The sequence below is a fragment of the Augochlora pura genome, chromosome 3, assembly GCF_028453695.1.
Source record: "Augochlora pura isolate Apur16 chromosome 3, APUR_v2.2.1, whole genome shotgun sequence".
NCBI lineage: Eukaryota > Metazoa > Arthropoda > Insecta > Hymenoptera > Halictidae > Augochlora > Augochlora pura.
This window is the reverse complement of record NC_135774.1, coordinates 18,880,732-18,906,755: the sequence shown is the minus strand read 5'-3', so window position 1 is coordinate 18,906,755 and position 26,024 is coordinate 18,880,732. Positions and strand designations below refer to the sequence as shown.

Here is a 26,024-nt window from a genome sequence, read left to right as displayed (position 1 = left end):
GATACATTATTTGCTTTATGCTCGCACAATGTGCGATATACTCAAATGCAAAATGCTCAATGCGGAATATTTAAAGGATTGAAAATATTGCTTTCGTAATTATTTCTGATGTAGTTCACAATAAAGATGAGAAAAGTATTAATCCTTGTCACTAACTTTGGTTCGTGCTATTGCCTTTTACCATAACTCTTGAGTTAATATTCTGGAAGCTATGAAGTGGTTTAGAGCAACTGCTAAATTGTCGTTCTTTTTATTTGCAACCCAATGTAATTATTAAAATGAAATATAATTTTATAGTACACTTTCAGTTATGACATTAAAACTCCATGTCCATGCAATTTGGTTAGTCATTCATTATTTTTATACGTCTGCCTTATGTATATCTATTTATTCATGTCCAATGGCATAATTTCCTTTTTGTTTGATCCATTTATTACTTATTTATTTATTTATTCATTAACTTTGTGCGCGCTTTACGCGTTAATTTTGTAATTCACCCCGTGTACCTGACGTGAGCATGAATTGAAATAAACCAATTCGTATTTATTCATCGATGAAAGCCCGGGTAAACATGATTTGAAAATAAGGCGAATTCGCTGCTTGTCTGAAACTGAGTTTTACGTAATAATTCAACTTCGGATTTTGTGTATTTATAATGGATTCTTTCCAATTGTTTTTCCTAGAATGTACAATTTCGGAAGAGAGCATATATGAAAATATTCTTTCACACAAGAATGATCGATTCTTCTCATTCCAAATTGTCTATTTTTGTTCACAATGTGCAGAACAATTCGAGGGAATTTACTGCATACCGTAAAGTATTGCTTTCCTGGCCAGAATGCTTATAGAGGATTCGAACCTACTATCTTCTTTTGACAAAGTTCTCATAAAGTGTTCCAACCTATCTCGTACTAATACAATAAAACGGCAACTCTATTTTTCCATTTTCTAGGATCGAGCATTAGAAAATTGTTGGAAGTACACTGCGAAGCAATTTTTCGTGCATTACGCGTCCATTTCCATTCGCCGCGCCGCTTATTAGTTTCAGATAGAATTTAAGGCCACCCCATCGAGGAAGGGTAACACACGAGTGGCAAAGGGAGGGACTCCCCACAATTCTAGAGTGAAACGCCCTCGTAGCTCCGGTTGCCGTCGGAGGCAAGCACTAGCTCCGGGGGAAAAAGTGGCGACGAACTTACGCCTAACAAGAGGATGATTCACAAATCATCCCCAATTTCGCGGCCGCCGCACCCCGGCGCCCCCCCCCCCCCCCCCCACCCACCGATGGGAAACTTCGTTTCAGTTTACACGGCCTGTCCGGGGGCCGGCCAATAACTTTCTTTTTGCCACGGCTGGTCGAATTGAAAACAACGAAGGAAAGACGCGAGCCGGGAGAAGACGGAACGAAATGGTACGGCAGAATTCGGTGCGCCTTGTTCCTGGAATCTGGATGCTTAATCGAGGGTGATATCGTTGGAAATTTCGACCCCCGTTTTGTTTGTTTCGGCGTGCGCGTTCTTGCCGAAGAGAGCTTCCTTCCGACCGCGTTTCTTTTATTGCGAACTTTGCACTTTTGAAACTCTGTTAGGAAAGATCGCAGGGTGGAAGTTGTTTATTATCGAGTTTGAGATAGTGAGATGCAACTGTATTTTTCAGTGTGATACAATTTACGACGTATTCTCATAATTCGGGGCGAGTAAAAATCGAATTATTATTTATTTGCGAAGTACGAGAAAAATTGTAAATTACATGTTATGATATTTATTAAATATAATATTCAAATATATATCATTATTTACATCGTTTAATCATCGAATAAACTGATTCTCGCTTCATTCGCATTATTCAATTATTAAATTTTACCATCTTATAACTCAGATAATTAAAAGGGTTTAGAGGTTATGTGAAAGAACACTTGTGAAATGTATTCTATATAAATATCTATAGTAACGTCAAAAGAAAGGGATCGGTACGAATATGAAAAAAAGAAGTTATTATAATATATTTATAATAATACGTTATAATGTTACGACTGACTTAGAAAATATATATTCTACCTAAAATCGTAACAGTTTAAAACTCTGTGTCCAAGACTATTCGGATTAAAAAGTAATATTTCTATGGACACGCAGATTAATTTTCTAAGAACAATGATTGTTGCGACGGCAACACCGATGGTCGAAAGTGCCTAGCCGTCCCTCTTTAGTTATTAAGCCATAAACATACGAATCAATCGACAATAGGCAAAATCCGACGAACGACGACTAACGCAATTACTTTACGACTACCGTACTTACCGAAACTCGACTCGACGAACGGACAACACGTGTGACAGACCCACGGTACCGGTACACGGACAAACTTTCATAATTTTACTTTAACAAAGAAGACGATGCAAACACGAAGTTCCTACCAAATTTCCCACTCCTCATTCCAAGTTCCCTGCGACACACCCACCTCCAATCGAAAACATTTCATTTCCTCCACCAAAACTATCCTCCACCAATTAACGAAACACCGAGGTGACAACAGACAGAACACGACAAACGAGAGACAGAACGCAGTAATCATTCATACATAACGCATCAAACTAAGATCACAGCTAACATTCCTACATAACACATCCAAACGTAAACGTAGTAAAACACCATCAAACATCGCAACTAGTATACTTGTACAGTGTAAATAAAGTGTATATAAAACAAACATACATCTATTAATACGGCATTGTACCAAGCGTTTATAAACAAATCCGGCCTTACAAACCGGATCCACATCAAACGCGTATACAACAATGATAATTGATTCAAAATGTTATATTTTATGTTGTATAATTTACGTGCGAATAAATGCTTAAATATTCTTTAAGAAAGATTTTCTATACTCGTTCAAGCGCGTTACATTACTAGGTACGGTATTTTGTATATTATCAACGTATGTTAATTAATTTGTGCTCGCTTATTATATTTTACGTTTTATAATGTAGCCTTTTCTTTGAAAAAGATTGTACATACTCATTGAAGCTCGTTGCATTATCAGGTACGGTATTTTCAATGTTTTCAACGAACGTTAATTAATCTCTGAATTAATTAAATATTGATATAATGTATCACTTTTAATTGGCACAGGTAAACTCGAAACGTTTTACAGTTTAACGTTTAATTATTTTCTCCTTTCTTCCTTTGATATTGTCCTTTGATTTTGTGAAATGCTGCTGCCGTACACAGACATTCAAAATTATTTTTTTACAATTTAATTTCTCGTGAAGTGTAAAAATGTGAAAGGAACGTTAAATAGTTAAACAATTGTCCATAAGTTATGCCGTTGTTACGAGCCGAGGGCCACTGCACACGTGGCCGGAGGTAAATGAGTTTGTGCGGATATTTTGAAAGAAATGCGTGGACTGGCCGATGCCTGTTTCATCACCGGGTCGCCACCTAGTAGGATAGGTTTCAAGGACTGGCCGTTGCCTCTTTCATCAACGGGTCGCCGCCTAGTAGGAAATTGCGTGGACTGGCCGTTGCCTCTTTCATCAACGGGTCGCCACCTAGGTGTAGGGATGTTTCACGGACTGGCCGTTGCCTCTTTCATCAACGGGTTGCCGTCTAGGTGTAAAGGTAGGGTAGGTGTGGACTGGCCGTTGCCTCTTTCATCAACGGGTCGCCACCAGGTGTAAAGGTAGAAGGTTTCGTGGACTGGCCGACGCCTCATTCATCAACGGGTCGCCACCTAGATAGGAAGGTGGTTTGGTGGACTGGTCGATGTCTCTTTCAACACCGGGTTGCCACTTGATTGGGTAATTGGGTTTTGGATTGACTCTAATTTTGCCTCGTAACTTGAAAAGAAATGTTAGTAGATACACCTCGAGCGGTAAAGGTGTATTTTTGTGAGATCGTTACCAACAACTGACTCGAACTGGGAGATGGAATAAAATAAACTTGTACATTGAATTACAAGTAAACTAATATAATCTAACAACTTCAGTCTATTACAAGTGCGTAAGTGTAGTGTAAGATTCGCAATGATCCTAAGACACGCTCCCTGGCTTACGCACCAAGTCGGCGGGGGTTAACTATTGCTCGAAGGAGAACTTAGCTCGATCTTCTTACGTCTCGCGTCGCGATTTGACTTGAAACTGCCCCGAAGAGAAGAAAAATCTTAGCCTTTTTATACGCAGCTAAACTAGAAGATTTGGTAGTGGGGACCGGGTCTACGTGACCCAGATCACACCGCGGATGGTACCGAGAATCGGGGATGTATTTCCCTTATTGAACTCGCGCCTATACGGCGAATTAGATATTCTATTTTTGAATGAAAGGACCGCGTTCACCACCGATGTTATCTAGCGTATGCCTTCAAGAAGGAAAGAAATAACGTCGGGAGAAAATCTTCGTACTGTTATGCTGCGCCACCCCTACGATAAGGTACCGAGCAAAACAGGATGAATCAGCCCTGTTTTGCCCAAATTCAAACCTTGAACTATTGGTCATAGACTTACGTGGCCTATGACCAATGCGGCAAGGCCCAAATCCATTCGATAAGAACATATAAAAGGGGTCGGAACTCAAAAAGGTCCCACTCTTAAATTCGCGCCAGCCTCGTGCAGATCAGAAAACTGGTGAAGTTACTTTCTTGTGAATTCTGTTTGTGACCTATTCTAATAAACTCCACATTGTTACGAAGAAGAAGGGTGTTTTCTCGAGGGACCTTACATCCTTTCCTCCTTCACGGCATAACAGTACGTAACACCGTTATTCTCACGAAGGTACATTAACCTTGTTCTTTATCTGTATACTACACAATTAAAGTAATAAGTGATGATTAATAAGTGATGAATAACGCCTTAATTATTACGACCTACATAGGGACACCTTTGTGTCATTTGGGATGTTTTTAACATCTTTTTGGCATTATATTTAACTTTTCAAAATACTTTAATACTTAACAGTAACATGAAAATGATAAAGATCATTACTTTTGTTTGACTTTACTGAAATTCTTTCTGAACATTTTTGTTTACCAGTGATGGACATTCAAAGCTTTCCTAATAAGCTGTTCGACAACGAATTCGTTTATTAATAAAAACAAATTCTCGAGGTTTACATGCGTTACCTAAGGGTAGCCACAGAAATATCGCTTTATGTGCACACTAAAAATTCGATTAAATAAAAAAAAGTAGGATACTAAGCAAATAATGGCTAGCATGAAACGAATATAATTAATAGAGTAAGATATAAGATATAAGATATAAGATATGAGATATGAGATATGAGATATAAGATATAAGATGTTAGATGTAAGATGTAAGATGTAAGATGTAAGATGTAAGATGTAAGATGTAAGATGTAAGATATAAGATATAAGATAAGTAAATCTCTGTAGGCTAAAAACCAACAAGGCATCTTAAGCTACATAATATAACCACTAAATGTAACCCCTAAATTATGGATTTTTCTAACAGAATAAAAATTCTTGTCATTAATAATAAACAAGACCAGTTGAAAATAACCTAACAATAGTAAGAATAACGTAACAATCCTTGCAATGAATGCTTAAAATCGGGAATGTAGTAGTTGAAGATGTCCTGTTTCTTTATAGATGAAATTAATATTATCAAATTACTGAGAAATTATCAACCACCCATCATCGATTTTTAAAGAAGCATTAAACAATACCGCTGGATAAATTGATATGAACTTCCCTTATTTATGAAGACATGTTGCCGCAAGCTTTACATCAGATGCCCGAAGGTCAAGAATAATTTCCAAATCCGATCGAATAATTTGTTCACTGATCCACAGAGTAACGCGGCAGTTCACGCGATAAGAAGAAAGAAACTCGTAGAGTCGGCCGACCCTATTAATTTCAGATCGCTTTCGCAGAAATCGGTCCAGGTGGCGGCAACGATTGCGAACCGAGCCGGTCAGTAATAAACGTCGGCTCGCCATAAATTAGGGTTTCGGCGACAAAACCGCGGCAAACGGACAAGGACGCCATTTGCGGGTGTCAGATAAGCATCGATGAATCCCGTCGAATCTCGGCGACCGGATCGTTGGTGCGCTCACTTCAGGGGTCGATTGTCCCCGAGATAAAAGAAACAAAGTGTCGTGAGTCACGAGACCGCGCGATTCGACTTTCTGGTCCAGATCTGATCAGATTAAGCGCCGAGCAATTCCGGAGGATGGCTCTAGATCGCGGGGATAAATATGGATTGGAACGGTGCACGATGAACAGATAAGTTCGGCCAGCGAAATTTGCTTCGAATCCGGGAATGCAATTATACCGGTCGGAAAAGTTTTGCGAAACGGTGGCCGGTGTCACCATTTTCCCAAAAACTTTGCCGAAATGAAATTTTCGATGTACGATAAACTTCTAGATAAAGCGGTTAACCTTTATATAATTGTTTATCATTTGTTAAGTGTTTTAATATATGTCAAAATCGTTTCAAATCCTAATTCTCTGAGTATTGTTTTAAGTTACTTCTGTATTAACAACAAATAGGGTATGAGACATTCGTGCAACATTTTTTAAGAAGGAGAAATCCTGTTAATATCAACTAGTTGCTAGTTACTTTCAAGATGATATTATAAAAATTATGGCCGTTTATAAACATGCAAAGCAGGTATTTATAGCACGTGTCTAGAATAACTATAATAATTTAGTTTAACATAATGCCGAAAATGGCGCAATATTTTTCTTATCAATTAAAAATATTTATTAGTTTAAGGTGCATTTTTGCTCCTTACAATTCATTTAGAATTTTTGTTATTTTGCATAAATGTTCACAATGTAATAATTAGTCCTGACTGTTACGTAGAGATGACCACTAAAAATATTATGTAGGGTGGCAGCATAGGTAAAATATATTCTATCAATTATGCATCGCTGAGAGGCGATAAATAAATAGACTTAGCCAGAGGGGGCGGTTGAATTTTATTCTTACACCTCTTTCAACGAATATTACACCGTTCGATAATTGGCGAGAGAAAAACCTCTCCGTGTTAAATTTCAACTCTGACAACAGTAAAATTAAACAATTGAGTGTTCTTCACTCTAATTGGTATAAAATGGGCGACGATCATTTATTTCCTTCAATATACATATTTACACGTGGACGATTGACTTTCCAGAATCAAATCAATACTTGAACTGTATAAAACGGAATTTTCTATATTATCGGACAGCAAAACTATGAATTTTGAACAACATAAAATCAAACAAATTGTCATATGTTAACATTTTTAAATAATTTATTTGTTAACGGCAGTCGTTGTTTAAGTATTATCTTGACCGTGTTTGTTTCTATAATTATTGTTTATATTACTACAATTTGATTGTTGTGTCTACTTTATAATATATAATATTAGCTCTACCTGAAAATTATCTCCGCTAATGTCATTCTCTCAAATAATATTCATAAATCGCCATCACACTGGCAACAGGGCATAAGTTACGATTATATTACATATTTATAATACAATGTATTAATAATAATAATAATAATAATAATAATACTGTTTTCTTTCTTTTTAAGAACAGATAGGATTTTCCGATAGACCTAATATATAATGTATAATGTACAATCTATAGTGTATAACGTATAACGTATAATGTCCATCAATATGAAAATTATTAACATTCACAAAAAATAAGTTAAGAACAATGCCTACGTTACATTTTTAATAAAGTTATTTCAATTCAACAACCCCGAAAACGTTGGTGTATTGAATATATACCATAAGCGTCGTCCGAAGTTACGAATTATAGCCAATATTTTGGGAAAAGGTACTACTACGGCGTGGCATTCGTGCAGCCATAAATGTTACGGAGAGGTTAGGTGTAATTGAGATCGGTCAATTTTCGTGGAATACGGATAAGCTCCTATTGCCGTGGAAAATCTGAACTCAAATGTAACGTTTCACCGGCGTTGATTGGATGAGACCCCGGCCGATCGGGCGGAGAATTTTCCGCGATCGCGTTTTGAATTTTATCGCATTTTCCGTGCCATCGTGTCGAACGATTCGGATGTAAATTATCGTTCGTGATTTTCTCTCAGATTCCCTTTTCCCCGGTTCTTATTTCAGTTACATTTTTGCGCCGCGCCCGGACAGTTTTACCTTTTCCGCGCTTCCCGGGAATTACGGCCGTCGGATCCGGAACTTTTATTGAAAGTGTCGGCGAGAGTGATAATAGCAATAATTGGATTTGCAGATTTTCCGAAGTTATGACAGGCGGGGCGCGGCCGAAAATTTAGTGCGGGACACTTTGTTCGACCGGGGCTGGATTCATTTTTCTATCACGGCAAAACGACGCTTTATTTGATTTCAATCTTTAAAACTGTAATATCGCGGACTTGTGGAACGCAATTGTTAACGAACTAAAGCCGACTGTATCAGTTCTGGTAAAATTTTTGTTTGCCAACTTGATATACGATTTTCTTGTAATAAGGACATGCATTATTATTTTACTACTGCTTTTTTACAACAGTGTAAAATTACGTTGTTTATGAAACTGCTTGAAGCCTAGCAGTTTAGTTGTAAAATTAAGAATATCTAACGTTCATATTATCTTGATCATTCAACTATATGAATTGTATCGATAATTTTATTTATTATATATCTGACCTATATGTGCGCATATTTTGATATTTGTGTATTAATTTAATTCTTTAAATTAATTCATTTCCTCAGAAAACCTTCTGCTACGATTTCGTCCGAGTTTTAACAGCGTAAAATTTATATATTGTATTATATTTGGATCGTTAAATGAAATTCTATTAAAATCATGATATTATTTTACAATATTATTCCTTTATGTTTTTTAGTTTTATTATATTCATTTTACCATTGTGACTATTGCATTTATTTGGATCCAGAGTGCAAAGGTTATTTAATCGTGTAGATTGGTTAAAAAATTTAAATTTTAGAATTTTAATTTAATTATAATAAAATTTGAATCTTTAAGATCAGTACACTAATTAATAAAGCACCTTAACAAATACGATGAAGAAAATTAATAAACAAATTGATATATTACCCCAGGCATTATTTATAAACGTAAATTTTCGTATTTTCGTGAAAACATGTTTGCTATTATAGTGTTAAGTGATTGCAAGATCAGAAAATATTATTCTAGTTTCATGACGTAAATTTTATTAAAACCAAATGAAATCTAAAACTTCTGTTATTGTTCTCTAGTTTCATAATATCGTTTCAACAGTGTTCTGTATGGTTCTATTTTAATATTTCACTATCCCATCAATTCACATTCATTAGCTGACTATATTATAGCTTCGCTAACTTCACTAAATTATTGCTCTTTCCTACATTCATGACATTAAATTTAATAGTGCGGAATCAAATCATTATTGTGCCATAATCGAATAGAATCCAATAATTATTACAACAATATGACACTTGTACTGTTTCCATTGTAACATTTGAATAACAGAATCACACCGTTGGGTCGCTATACTATAGCTACATAAAATCAGATAAATTATTTCTTGATCCCAATTTCATAATACTAACAATAGTAAATCTATTATAGTATTAATATAACCGATTATGTGATTATATGATAATGCGCTTTGATTTACGATTATTGAAGCGATAAATACATATTTGTGGAGAATTTATTAAATAAATTACTTTCATGGGAGACGTATTGTTTAAAAAATCATTATAGATCTGGATAATTGTACGTTGCAATATAAAATGCTTGATTTGAATGCATTGCAAACATAGCTTAATATCACATATAACGGTGTGTATAATTATAGACTCATAGTAACATTTACATTGTTATTAGTATTATTATTTTGATATTCTTAGTAGCACACAAAAATTAAACAGAATATCATGTTTGTATATTTCTATTCTCTATTATTACTAAATGCGATATTTTGTTATGTTTATTTTTTAAGCACACAAGTGGTTTCAGCTAAAGTCCTGTACGGAAATATGACCCCAACTCAACTGTCACGTTTTTACTGATATTTAAACAAATACCAAAGAACTATATTCGAGTATTTTTATTTTTTATTATCCCTAATATAGTTTTACTGTTTTATAATACTTTTATATAATTGTACAAACATTTGTTTCACTTATTTTATATTTACTGTATTTACTTGATACACTCTTGTTCCTCTTTTATAAAAGTACCTCGATTATTGGCAAACGTATTATTAAACTTCATCGTCCAATTGTAATACTTTTCTGATAACACAATTATAAAAATTGTTCTTTTCAATCATTTCGAGAAGATAGAAGTATCTTAATTAATCGATTAATTGCCACGATTCTCATTTGGGAATTTTGGAATTTTACATACACCACTCGGCAAAAAATAAACCCTTTGCGTTTATAATAAAGTCAATATTGTTTATAGCAGACGGCGTGTACATTGTGTTTCGTTTCTTTTCAACAAGCAAACAAATTTGGAAATCATTTGCTAGTTATAAACAACAAGATTATCATATTCAAAGCGTGATATTTTTAGTTTGACTATAAAAACTATATAAAATATATAATAGACTATGTTATATATGTATAGGGCATATAAAATATATAATAGATTATATTATATATACACTATATGTATAATACTATGTATAGACTCTATACATATGGACTATATAGGACAATCCTCATTCAAAACTCTTTAACAAATATAAAATATTTTAACAACAAAACCTAATTTGAATATAAATATAGTGTTAATCAAGTTAAAGATTCGACAATTAATGTTAAAATTATATTCTAAAATCCTCAAAATTTTACGTTTCATCATTTAATAAACTATATTTCGTCAATTCTCATTAATAATCGTTCGCCTCACAATATTTGACGTGTCAACCGCTTCAAATAGAGCGAAACCGCTTAATTACCGGTGGCGTGACTCTCCCAAGGAACAAGTAACCGAACAAGGGTCCCGTGTATTACGGAAATTGGTTCATAACGCTAATTCCTGCTTTACTTTATCTTCGCCCGTGATACGGTAGCCATGGGGCGCAGGGGACTGTCTTCGAGTAAAGAAGATAAGGCGAAACGGGGTTTTCGTGACCGCGAGAATAGAGAGATCTCGCGGTTAACGAACCTACGGTGAAATCCAAGAGATAACGAGACAGGGTGGATGTGGAGAACGCTCCCGCGGGATAAGGTGGCTCGTTGTCCTGGCGCCCGCAACAATAAACCGTTACCGAAACCCTGTTCTCTACCGTATCTGCAACTGCCCCTTTCGGCGGGCGTCACGCAGCCCCGCGATTTCACTGGAGTACGACAGGTAACGGGCAGAGGACCATCGACGCGCGACACGGCGCGACCTATCGCCCCTGTGTTACGTCGAGATTCGAGAATTCGACAAATTTTGCCGGTCGCATTTCGTGGTAACATCGTTGCCGTTCCGGATTGGATGTCGTTACACTCGCTCCAAAAAGTTCCGACGATTTTACCGTTCTGGTTCTTTCTGTTATTGTTAGCAGAGCGTAAAGTAAGCAAAAGTTTACTTTACGCGAAATAAAAATTGTCGATATCAATTGCGAGAAACAGAATAGTTTCTTCCTTGCTTTAATACATTCGATGAGACGAAAGTAATCGACACTGTTAATACATATTTGTTCGCCGTTAATTATAATTTTAGTTGTAATTTTTGCACCGCCATTTACGAAATATCGGCATTTCGGTACTATCTGTTTCTTTTTTGCATACTAATGCACTTTTTATACTATCAGTAGAAATGATATATGGTCTCATTAATACTTGGATTATTGGTCGAATTGAACAATGTTTGTTAAATGTTTCTTTTAACAACTGGACAAACAATGTTTCTAAATGTGCAAGTTGTTATTGATTCAAAGTAACGTTTACATCATTGGTGAGATTTAAAGAAATATTTAACGATATATCGTATTTGTATAATTCTGTTGCTTTCTATTTTTAATATAGGGATATACAAATATAGTTCTTTTTATTTATCTGTAAAAATGTAGCAATTTATTTGAGTTTGTAATTATTCACTTTTTACATTCACTGTTATTTTTGGACATTACTTACAGAAATGATATGATCTATATGTATAAAACCAACATAAATTGTTGAAAATCATATATTTTTCAGCGATATTTTGGAAAACGATATAATACAAATTTGTCTTTATTGGAACTATCGCTGTTTGGTAAAAATTAGAATTACAAGTACAAGAAATAAAATATACTTTATTTAGAATTAAAAGAACAAGAATAAATTATTTTCTGTAATGTACAAATGATTAATATTCGTCATTTGGCTATCGGTGACTGTTTGCAAAGTGACGAATTTTTTTAAGGACTTTTAATCTGTCCATTGTTTTGAATAGCATTTACTTATTTTTGTCATAGTAGCAACAAATCCGCAATCTAATCATCAGGAGACTCGTTATCTTTTTAGTAAACGTAGATTATTAAAATGCGAAAACATATAAGCCAACCAAATCGGAACATTTAAATTTAAACATTAAACATTTCGTTTCGCTAAGAGTTGAACATTACATTGGCAGATTAACATTAATTATTTCGATAAGTTCAGAACAATATTTTCAAATTTTGTTTTCGCTGTAATAATAAAAATTTAAATTTCTACACAAAAGTTAAGATAAATAACTTAATTATAAATATCTTTACAATCATAAATTTTACGACTAGAAATAAAAATAATACGACACAACAAGAGAGAGAATCTGGTTCTAGAAAAATTACATTTTCTATATACAGGGTGGGGCAAATAAAGTGTTACAAAGCAATATCTCCATTATCGTTAATGATACGCGAAAATGCTTGAAGAACAATTTGTTTGGTTCGAAGGGGCACATGTTGTGGTGGAAATGTTTTTTTTAAAGGTTATATTTTTTGAGATTTGAAGGTCATCGATGTTTTTTCAAATGGAACTATGTATTTGTTTTTCGATGACATTATTGCCGATTTTAATACGAATCCAGCGACCTATAACTCAAGGTCATTCTAGTCAAATAGTTGAAAAACCGAAAAATATCGCAATAATCACTTTTACAGGATCCACTAACCTTGGTTTGATTCTTTTTACAGAACATGCTTGAAATGATGTTCGTTCGTGTTTTGTTGAGTTGTTCACCTCACGCAACATGTGCCCCTCCGAACCAAACAATTTGCTCCTCAAGCATTTTCACGTATCATTTACGATAATGGAGATATTGCTTTGTAACACTTTATTTGCCCCACCCTGTATATGATAACTTAACTCAAATGTAGTAAAGTTTTATTGCTGTTTTTTTTAAGAGCGTTACAAGCTCTAATCAATATTTTATATTGAATGTCAAAAAACAATTCGTTTTCAATTTTCATTTAATGACATAAATGCTATTGTGTGATTACCGAATGAAACGATAATCGTTTTCAATATATTTTATAATCGTACAGTATTATTAGTACAACAAATTCGATGGATACGTACATATTAGGTTGGTAAGAAATTAATGTCGGTTTTCGAACTTTCGAATTTTGACGCATGTTTTGGGATAACAATTCACTTTATTCAGTTTACCTTCCAATGTCATGTTACAGTGCAGATGTCGTGCTGCATGCTGATAGGTATGCTTTCGTGTTTACTGTTAATTTGTGGTCACTTCAAGTTATTAACTGTGCAATGGTTACCAAGCAAGTTCGTGTAATATTCTTATATCAATATAAAATGGATCATAAAGCTGCAACTGCGACTCGTAATATCAACAGTGCATTTGGAGAAGATGCCGTAAAGGAACCCACGGTGCAGGGTTGGTTCAAAAAATTTCGAAGTGGAGACAAGTGTCTCGAAGATGAAGTTGGTCGTGGACGCTCTTCTCATGTCGACAATGGCCAACTGAAGGCACTAGTTGAAGCTGATTCACGAACAACGGTTCGACAACTTGCACAGAAGTTAGATGTAAGCCATCTAACAGTTATCGGCCAACCTGAGACAGCTAGGAAAGTCAACGAAGTTCGGCAAATAGGTGCCACATGAGTTAAGCGTAGACCAAAAGAATCGTCGTTCGACCACACGTCGCACTATTAACGCTACAAAAGTTTAATGAATTGGGATATGAAACTCTGCCACATCCAACATATTCCCCGGATCTGTCGCCAAGATTACCACTTCTTCAAACATCTCGGCCGCTACTTGCAAGGAAACATATTTACCATCCAAGCTGCTGCTGAATGTGCGTTCGAAGAACTTATGAATTCCAGAACAACAGAATTTTACGCTACTGGAATTAACAAACTGTCAATTTATTGGCAAAAATGTGTAGTTTGGAATGGATTTTATTTTGATTAAAAAAACTTATTCCGATTCTTTATATGTCGATTTAAAGATATAGTTTGGAAACCGACATTATTTTCCTACTAACCTAATAGTTAAACATTTTACTGATTGTAAGAATTAATAATACATAATCGTCGTTCGCTGATTCTTGAACACATACTACTGACTTATTAACGTGAAAGCGTTTTAAAATACGAGCACCCTTACGTCCTCGCCGTCGGAAGAGTAATATTATCACTGAAAACTCATTTTCCGTGAGAGGCTTTTAAAGCGAGCATAGAGACCTCTATTTCCAGTGCAATTAAGTTCACTCGAGAGACGCTACAAAAGAAAAGTATGTTTTATTTCATCGAACTGATCAAAGAATATTTAATGACTGTCAAGGGAAGCTCCCTTTGCAGAAAAAATAAATATTTCCTGTCGCGCCGATGGCCTAAACAATTTTCGGAAGAATTATGGCAAAATTAACAATTTATTGATTATAATTTATTTATTGATTATAATTTATTTATTAATATTAATTACTTTATTCATATAAAAATGACAGCTCCCATTATGTTTATGATAATATAAGAATTTTCATCTTTTTAATTTACAAAATAAGAACAATTTTCAATTTTTTTTTATTTATAATAGTACAACAATTTTGAATCATTGTTTATTCGTATCTCAATTACAATTCTCAATTTCTAAAATTTGATACAATATTGTAGTGTTCCTTTTAATTTATAGCAGAAGGACAATTATCTATATTTTTTCTGTATACGACAGGACAGCATATCACAACTTATTTTATTTACAACGAAAGAACAATTCTCAACATTTCCTGGACATTATAAAATTAAAATAATGTTATCTCGGTAATAAGATAAATGTCACAGTACTATTACTATACTATTACTATTAATATTTCTACATAATAATATATAATATTGTTATAATAACAGTTTTCTCACATGTTTCATGTTATTCGGTACGTATAATTTCGTGTCGTAATAAAGTATATTTCAACAAATGGCAACAAATGCTTGATAATAACATTACATTATAATAAACCAATAAATAAAAGACATTGTTCAATAACCTTACCTATAATTTGCGTTACCTTTATAGTCCATTGGGAAAAATATTTCCTATAAAATTCCAAAAAACTAAACATTGTTACGTGTTTTCTTTATGATTTTAATTTAATTTATTTTATTTTACATCACGCCTAAATCCTCTTATCAACCTCTTGGTCCCATAAGGGTTGAAAGCCGTTCGATACGTTAAATTCAAGTTTTCTCGATCCGTGCGATTTAATAAACTTCTCCGACCGCATGCTATCCTAATATATACTTCTCACGTTTCCCCCTACACGGCCTGCCTAATCAAATTACAAATTAATCGACACCCCTTCGGATTCGCCTGTCCAACAAATAACACGGCGCTTATCGCGTGCATAATGGTTTCCTTCACGCAACTCTGTACGGTTAAAGAACATCGTATTCAATTACCGCTAATAAGCACCGGCACCCCTGCCACGTCGCTCAAGACACTCAGCCGACAATTACTCAACTTGGCAATAAAGTCGAGGTCGGCCCCTCTCGTCAGAAATTAATACGGAACTCGCGGTAACTGAAGCGCGTAACGACAACCACGTAGCCCTGATTTCCTTAACTTTCCGCTATTTCGCAGGGGCGCGCGCGATTCTTCGTCTTCTAACCTTCTATTTTTCAACAAATAGAACCATATTTCAAACAGAACGTACCGAAATCGCTAACTGTTAGACTGCAGATTTTTTGTTATTATTGTCCCTATTTTCGTACTGTAGGAATTATTATTTGGAAAAATCCCATGAAACTTCGTGTGGTAATATAACAAATAGCAACAGACAACGTTGGGTAACAATAAAAGCAACAGTATCAGTTTACTAGTGATATCGTACAACCACCTCCTACGATTTAAACAACAACGGCAACGCGATAACAACTACAATGACTACAGTTAACAACGACAACGCACAACTAGAAAACTTAAAAATTTGACAACTGAATTTAATTTGATTTCATAGAAAACTGTTTCATAATTAAACTGTGTCGCGTAAAAGATTGTAACGTTACTGACGATTACTTCTTGGCTATTCTATTTTATTAATTTTATGTATCGTTAGATGAAAGTTACATCTACGTTTATGAATTCTGCAATATTTCTTCGAATTTATATTATTTATAATATTCATTTATTTACAGAACGGTGTACACTATTTCATTGCATTTGTCAACTTTTTGATTTGTGGAGTTAATCGATTTGTGCAGTGGACAGCACAATTATTAATACGACACATAAGGGCATTTTACCGAAGATATTTGCTTCAAGTGTACGTTTATAGAAACATGTCTGCAGAAGGGCCTTTTCTCAATTTTTACAGATAATAAAATTACAAATATATGAAAAAAATGTATACACATTATGTACATTTAACAAACGAAGAAAATTTTGAACATTTTCTTCACCAAAACTTATCCTTATTTTCTGACACAGCAGACATCTCAAAATCTAGTTATTTAATTGATTCAAAATATCATCTTAATCTTCAACAAACTTGTCGCATCGTCTCTACACACATATTTTTAAACATACCATTTATTTGCTAATTTTAAATTATAAAGAAGAAAGTCTGGGAAGAGTTTTTCTTTAGAAAGAACATGTTTCAAGAAGTGTAATTCAAAATATTTCGAATACACGTTTGGTTGTAAAAAATATTATATATCGTGTATCAAGTATTATTTAAAAACACATGCGAAAATACGAATGTAAATAATATTTCGATTCTCTGTAATAAACAAATAGGCAAAAATATCACCGCAAAGCTTACAGTTTCGTGAGATCTATGCCACCCCTATGATAAATTTGCTAAATAAATAACAAAATCCAAATACCTAAGATACTTTTGTCGTATCAAGTATTATTTAAAAATACATACAAAAAGATCAATGTAAATAATATTTCGATTCTCTGTAAGAAAAAAATAGGCAAAAGTACCACCTCAAAATTTATGGTTTATAAGTAACAAAATCCAAATATCGAAGAATACGTACGTCCACTTTCCGCGTGCAGAGAACTGCAAAATGAGAACTGTCGAAATTTTATAGACTATCCACCCTCCGTCAAGGCATTCGAAAATTTGTCGATTGTCTCCCGCAGCTCATTGAATTAGCATCGCGGCATCGTTCCCGGCGTAGAGACGCAGGGCGACAGAACGGAGAACACGACTTTTCGCATTTTCCCTCGCGCCAGTGATCGTTTCGCAGGTTCCCGATGGGCGCACTCGGTTTCCTTGGTGACCGAAGGGAACGCAATGACGAACCGCACACGGTTTATATCAGCCACCCTATCCTCCTTCTACCTTTCGAATACTGGCTGTTTGTATTTGATATTGATAGAGTATTGATACAGCCCTCCTGTAACCCCTTTGTTCGACAAGCTCGCCGCCCTCGCCCGCTGCACCCCTGTCGCATAGCATTCGCCCTTCGCTTACCGTGACGGACCCGCGCCGCGGCCCGCCATGGCCCGACGACGCGACGCACAGTGGGCCATTTAACCCGAAAAAAAACAATTTTCCAATTGAAATTTATAATTTATATTCAATTTTTTTTATATTCAATTATTTCAATTTTTTGATAATCATATGTGTACTTATGAACATTGAATGAGTTGCAGAATCTATTTCATAGGAACATTTATAAACAAAAATATAATTATATATTAACCCTTTGCACTCGGAACCATTTTAAGCTTAGATCCAAAATTGCTATTTTGACCAGCTGTGGTATAGTACTTAGTATAATTTATGCATGTGAAATTGAGTCTTCTGACTCGTTACTGTTACGCTTTTAACAGAAGGGTCTTTAATAATGTCAACATTATTTTGTTAATTATATAACAATTTTCACTGGAGCTTCAGAGGCGCCACTCGAGTGCAAAGGATTAAATATCGAATTGTTAACTTAATTAATAGTTTATGAATGAAGAATTGGCAATTGAAGTATATAAAATGATTAAAACATTTTGCAACGCTATAGGGGCGTCGATAATTACAATAATACTTTTAACTGCATCAATGGTATCTAGTAACATCGAATTCCTTTTTAAAGAAAGGCAAGGCACTACATTTTAAAGCTGTGTAGTCGTGCCCGAAATAAACAAATGGTGCAGAAAAGTCACAGTAAATTATAACCAACATGCTTAACAACTATTACTGAACAAAAGTTTCATTGCAACGCACAATGGAGTATTTATAATAATATCCCCTGTTTACTGTAAATGATCTAAGTCGGATAAAAATGTCTTTCCTCTTTTAATAACGCCAATAAATTACATATAACACAAATATTTTTACATTCTTCAGATTTTTTTGCAGTTTCCTTTTCAACGCAGTTATTTTTGTCAAAAAATGCATAAAATTCGTAGTCTAGTTATCGCGAAGGAAAAATTCAAAATGAAAAATCACTGCTGACTAAAGCATCGTTTATCTGGTTACTGATAGAATCATTATAGAGAGCAACGGATAAAATTATAATATACGATTAAATTTTGCGTCATCTACCCGTCGCGTCGATAAAAGTGAAATCAGTAAACAATATACATTTAGCAGTGAAGTAATAACTATTTCTTGTTGATTTTTATCGTTCCGTATACTTTGAAGTATTATCCAACGATATTACAATTCGTCAATTCGAGAAATCTTGTCCAACATTTCGCCGCTTCGAGCCACTCGTACGTTCCACCCTCTCGGGTTCACGTGTGTGCCATGAGTTACCATTTCGGCCGAGTCACGTGTTTACTTTGTTCCGCATTGTTGCACCTCGCTAATGGCCGGTGCAAGCATTTTCCCCGGCGGCTCGCGCTACCGGCCCCGGATACCGTGCATGGTTTTGCGCGGGGTGTATCGCGCCCGAAAGGTCGTTATAAGCTGCGAATGGACGAATCTCTTTTAGGGAGTAACGCCAACAGAGGCGACCCCGCGGGATGAGGAACAACGTCGGAGGGAACGATGTAATGGAGTGGCGGAGCAAGGGTGGATGTGGATCCATCCACCTGAGATGGAACATTTTTCCATTTTGCTGCTTTTGCTACTTTCGCTCTGGCTACCTCGAAATTTATGGTGACCGATAATTTGTTTTAATTAATGCAAGCGCGCGAAATAAGTTGGGGATATTTTGCTATTCAATGTTAAATCTATTAGGCTGTAAAAGAGAGTGGCGAGCGAGGTTTTTGTAAAAATAAGAAGGCTAAAGTTATATTAGAACTTTTGTCATTTGTAATGCTACGGGGTGTTCCGCTAACATCGGACGCGGCATCTATAACCTGTTTTACAGAAAGAGAAAGTACAGTGCTGAGCAAAAATTAACAATTGGATAGATTTGAACGAAAAAAATATATTTTTACATATCTTGTATACAAATATAATAAATTATCTCTAGATTGTATATAAAGTAAAAGTACCTATTATGGAACGTTTGTCAGTGGGTATAAGATTATCGTCGATTTTATTACAACTGAAAAGTGTTATCGTTGAATATTTATGCTACTGTTCGATAAATTGACGTTTCTAGATAACGTTGTGAGCATTGAAATATTTATTTATTTGTTTATAGAACATCGTTTTTGATAGCTTGTTTGAAATATCTATACACCTGTTGTGCTGGTTATTATCACTGCATTTTATAAAAATTTTGTCATTGTACTTGGCACTGTAAAAATGGCACAGTACATAAATAAATTCAGTGTTATTGTTTTTACTATGAATCAACACACTTGGAGAGTGTCTTCACAATATCAATGAGTTTAAAATAAAAAAAAAAGGGAAATCGATATAACAATAACTTAATCCATTATTTATTATTTATTATTTACTATTTAATTTATCATGTGAAAGTAATAATGTAATTTCCCTACTTGCAAACGTCAAGAAGTGTTTTTTTTTTCGTCAAACTCTTGGAATTTGCAAGCGGAAACCTTTAATGGTTATTACGGTCGCCGACCGTGTGTCGCTACAGCCTCAAAAGTAATAACAAATTAAATGACTCAAAAAGAAGATTAACATAGTTTTGTAAATCGTTGTAAGATAAAAGAAAATATAAAAACGCTACGAACTTTCTCCCCAACCCATAATTATTATAGTCCATTCCACTTTCAAGTTTTTTATTGTGTGATTGGTTTTTCCATCGTATTCATCGAATTCATCAAATGAATGAATTAATCGTATTCATCGAATTCGTCAAATGAATTAATTAATCGTATTCATCGAATTCATCAAATGAATGAATTAATCGTATTCATCGAATTCATCAAATGAATGAATTAATCGCATTCATCAAATTTTCCAATTTATTCATCATGAATAACCGTAGCCTGCCACGATGATAGGGCACAAGTACTTATAAAAACAAAAAACTTGCTGTCGTGTGTAAGTTATAGTTACTTGAGCAAAAGAAGAAAAGAAAATCGCGCCATATTGGGCGGTACCATGAGCGTTACACCACTGTGATAACGCCGGACTGCATAGTGTTAACGGCTCACAAGAATTCGTAGTTGCAAGGTGGTACGCAGCCGCGAAGTTTGTATTTCGTAGCGCGTGAATCATCGGGATGGCATTTCCTTTGCATAACGCGACCTTTCGGGTTCGTACTCACCGGATGTCCGACCAGGCTTTGCCAGGAGAACTCGAGGTCTTGAACGTTCGACTGCACCGGCACGACGAACTTCATTGCGTATGTATTGACCACCCCCTCTTGCACGTAGTACAACTCGCCGGTGAGGCCTGAAAACAAAATAGGGAAACGCGTATACCAATTGGTCTATTAATTATGAAGGAGCCGCGCCGGCAACACGAACGACAGGCAGAAAATTCTCCTTTGGCTCGTCTTTGTAAATCGACTGAATAAACTATACGCCGCGGCGCTGTCGAGGACATTGACCGGAAACACGTCCGACTATCCGCGAACAGGTGAGGTTGAATGAACCACAGTTTCGATTTTCAGTCAGAGGTCGAACTTTAATCTACCGTTACAAATGAAAATATTTTCAAGTGCAGTTTTATTCACATCGATATGTACATTATATATTATACATATACATATATATATATTTGAGTAATATTGTATTTTAAACAAATATGTATATTGCACATATTTGAATGGAGCTGTATGTGATCTAATTACGTATAATGTATATATTAATTTCAATAAAATTGTATTTAAATTAAATATCTACGTTACACATATTTGAACGAAGCTGTATTTGAGACAAATATGTATAATGTACATGTTTGATTAAAATATAGATTTATTCATATTAATATGTACATTATACAATACTTATTTAAAGCTTGAAATTTCAAGAGTCTTATAAAATATGATTAGACGTTAATACTGTAAAATATTTATTTACCATGTTGTTCAGAATAACACAAATTGTTTTGTTTTAATAAAAGGTAGTACACTTTCGACTATGAATAATTTGAAAACCATATGTCCATAGTACTGCGTGCTACGTAACACGACCAAAAAATCAATTTTTGCGACTGGAAAATCGTAATGTATAATTTCACAAAGTGCGGAGTTCACATGGCTAACGAACTCATGCAATTTCATACCACTACTGCAAGAACTAACATTTTATTAAACTTATTATACCAGCCCATTTAGAAATAGTGGGTAATGAAAATGTGGATTTGTCGAAGAAGCGACCAATGTCTCTGATGGAAATATCAAAGCTTCAATCACTGACCTAACCAATGATCTTAAAGTTCAAGTAAAAATGTCCACCGACACATTAACCAATGAGCATGGTTTAGTTACAGGTACAAAATTCTTTAAATTCTACCACAAGAGGACATGTAAATCATGGTATACTGAACATGCACTTTCTACAGATTTCATAATATATGTTAACAGAAGTTGTTCTGATCGTTACAATTTAAATGCTTCGCTAGCAAGAATTATTTTTGTAGCCAATAGCGCATGCCTGTGCGGAAGAAAATGAGAACGAATGTATTACAACGCTAGAAACAAAGTTTGTCAAGGATAAGTACAATTTTCCCATTCTAAATATTGGTTCATTTTAGAATAATCCTGGTATAAAGGACCGACGAATCATTTACAATTTTCGTAACACCTTGCACTATAATAACGAGTTAGACTCGTGATAAAGATTTCATGCAACAAATGCTATAAATATGAATATTATTAATTTCTTCTAAATCGAGATGAAATTGAAGTATTTTTGTTATCAAAGTCTAGAAACTGAAGTAAATATAGACAATAGAAGAAACCCAAATCGTCTGGTTCTATTAAGGAAAATATTAAGGACAAATAAGTGCTGATCAACGCAGCGTGAAAGGAATCTTAGAGCAATGGGTTTAACAATATTGCATAAGAACATAGAAACCAAAACAAGTAACATCGAATATATGTACACGTAACAGCTTCGCATTCGCGAATAAACCATCTGGCTTGAAGCATAACTGAGTAAATAAACAATTAATTATCGTCCTTTCTCGAAGAATTATTGGACACTCGTCGTACAATTTTATTCATTTCCAATTATCGCGTCGATCCGATATCAAAGAACAGATTAAGCCGAAGAAACGTGGAACGCTAATACGTAACATCCGCTTGACGTCCCGTCGCGAACGCGCCTCCGAACTTCATTTTCCCGGGAAACCCATCAGAGGCGATGAGCCAGCAAGATTCCAAAGAAACGAGCGTCTTCATCGCGTCAACGGTGGACACCGTGCAAACGTTCAAACATACTTCCTGCCCGCGAAGGAAATCGATCCAGAATTAATTACACGGCGTGCCCCGTGGACTTCAATTAGAAGGCGACTCTTCGGAACGCGCTACCATAATCCAACGAGATACTCCCGATACGATTAATTATAATCAAACGCTGTGACATTTAATTACACGACAGTAGACACTCGTTCCGTATCCATTCCGTTCGTTGGCCCGGTTTTCAGTTTTCATCCGCTAATTACCAACCGGGAATACGAACTTGCGCTTAATCCGTGCTCCATTTTGTCCCTAATCCGTGCTCGGAGGATCCTCCGACGCAAAGACTCCGTGCAAACCCCCGATACGGTCACTTTGCCATATCCGTCCACCCCCACCACTCCCTCTCTTTACCCTCTAGCCCGCCAGCTTCTAGAAGAAGGGTGTGGGTGACTGAGTTATCCACCGATTACAGTCGCCCGCCGAGATCGTATCTGCGGAGTGTACACCGCGGAATAACGTCGGGTAAGCTAAAGGTACCTATTATGGAACGCTGTTCACGGGTATGAGATCATCGTCGATTTGATTACGGTGAGAAATGTGTTTATTTGTTGACTAGAAGTCTTCGTTAAATAGACGTTTCTAATGCAATTAACCTCTTAGGCAAGGCTGAATATTGCTCGCTTCTGTTTCTCTGTACGGCAGAGTTCAACGCGAATTACATGTAAATGATACGGCACTGCAATGTGTGACGGATAATGCTGTTCTTTACACGAGTACATTGAAATGAAGTGTTTGATGATTAAATTATCATTTTTCTTAAACATATGATTCACGCATTTTAACTTTAACAATTTATTCTAATAATTAACCGCTTAGGCACGGCTAGATTTTGCATAAAATTTTTCGTAACTAAGTTACCATTTTTCTTAATATTTTTTGATATAGTTATGTATCGTATTAGCTATATTTATTCTTTTCTTAGTGTATTGGACGTATACACTTTCACTTTAATCGTTTACTTTAATAATTAATAATACAATTGAGTGAAGCGCGAAACATCCGCGAAAGCCACTATAGCGGTGCGGCGTACAGAAAAATGACATCCGCGAAAACCACTACAGTGCATGTATAGTTAATACTGCAATGTCCTGAAACAGTCCCAGCTGTACAACAAACTTTAAATATTTCTTCAGTCGCTAATAATCCATCTGACGGTTGATGCGACTTTAAACGCAAAATGAAAAAAGAAATATAAAATACTTATTCAACATCAATAAAAAATAATACGAGCATGATACATATTTTAGAAAGAGCATTTCTATCTCACAAAAAACGCATTCACACATACTATTCTTAATTACAAGCATCGACTTGAGCAGTCTATCGAGTGCAAGATACATTTTTTGTTATTATTTCTTTTAATTTATGTTATTATTTTTTATATGTCTCGATTCATGGTTTCCTTTAGACTATTGTTCCTCTTTGTGAGTACGTATAATGCGATAAGAAAAAACTTGGACCGTGAAAATCATGCCCACGATCCAAATATGTTGAATCACGCTGCAATCACGTGGTATATAATTTTCTAGCAACCTGTATTATTTTATAGCGTGACAAGACTGATGACTTTTTATTCTAAAAAGTGCGATTAAGGAAACCCACATACGTCGTGTTCCATGGACTGGTGCGATCAGTATACGGAACACGTATGCCAACTTTAAGACACCTGTATTCGATTAAATATATCTTTTACAATTATTTGTTATCCAACAATGTTTACGCGAGTAAATTCACGCGTGGACGAGACTTCAGGCTATTTTTGCGATTTCGCGCAACTTTCTGTTTTAATGAGATTTGTTAAATTTCGTATTTTAGCTGAAAGTCCCAATAGTCGTTTACGTACCGTAAAACCAAGCCAAGTGCGGACTGTTAATGGTCTTATGTAGGCAACAAATTTTTGTTATAACTTCTTAATAAAGATCTATATGACTTATGTTTATATAACATTTTCTTCTTACTTTGTGCCATAAAATACACTGACAAAGTTAAAACATTAAAATTTGCGACACCCTGTATACAATATTCCTACACTAGATACTTTTACTTTATTTCGTAGATGGATCGCGTAACGCGAATCCACAGAGATTCGAAGAGCGCCGCGTACTTTTATTTTCTCCTATCCCAACCAGAGAGCTCGCATCGTCTCCTGGATCACGATCTAGGAACGCCACCGAAGGGATAGGTCGCGCGACACGCGTCCCGGAAAATCTTGTAGACACGCTAGCTACGCGATCTGAATTTCCTCGGGCGATCGCCGCGTCACACGTCGTCTCTGGCTTCACATATGACTACGCAATTCGATATCACGGCCGCGACAAGCCGACACACTGTGTCTGCACGCTCTGCTCTACGCTGTGACGGATACGAATTTTTAGACTCTTCCCAATTTCTTCGGAGTTTTCGTCACTGAAATGGAACTTTCGACGCTGGGAAAGAAGTAAGAAATACGGTTTTCAGTAGTAAACGTACCGAACTTTGAACGCGACTCTGATGTGTTTGCTTTTGAGGATTGTAAGGATGAATTTATGTCATTTATTCTAATTTTTATTTGATTTCATTCAAATTTTGATTTTATTTATTTCTTATTTTTATTTGAATCTATCCTAATTTTGATTTTAATTATTTCTTATTTTTATTTGAATTTATTCTAATTTTGATTGTAATCGCTGTTCGGATAAACACAGCTTTTAAATTTTTGAAAGTTTTGTAATTAATCGGTATCTATATGAATAAATTTAGTTAGTAGTGGAAGTATATTTATAATTTCAGTGATTTTAGAATAAAAATTATCGAGTCAATGATTCGGTCGTCGATGAAGTAGTTAGTTATTATTTATTTAATTATTAATACTTCGCACTGGATGATTCGCTTAGCGAACACAGGATTGTTAAAT

At 35.2% G+C, this 26,024-nt stretch overlaps 1 protein-coding gene across 1 annotated transcript in view; it reads right to left on the bottom strand.

The window, feature by feature from the left end:
• The window catches only part of LOC144478920 (tyrosine-protein kinase Dnt), a 218,485-nt gene that overhangs the window by 122,230 nt on the left and 70,231 nt on the right, over positions 1-26,024 (bottom strand). The window contains exon 2 of the mRNA XM_078197296.1: positions 20,990-21,117. Within this exon, the coding sequence (XP_078053422.1) occupies positions 20,990-21,117 (128 nt within the window). The remainder of the gene's footprint in view (positions 1-20,989; positions 21,118-26,024) is intronic.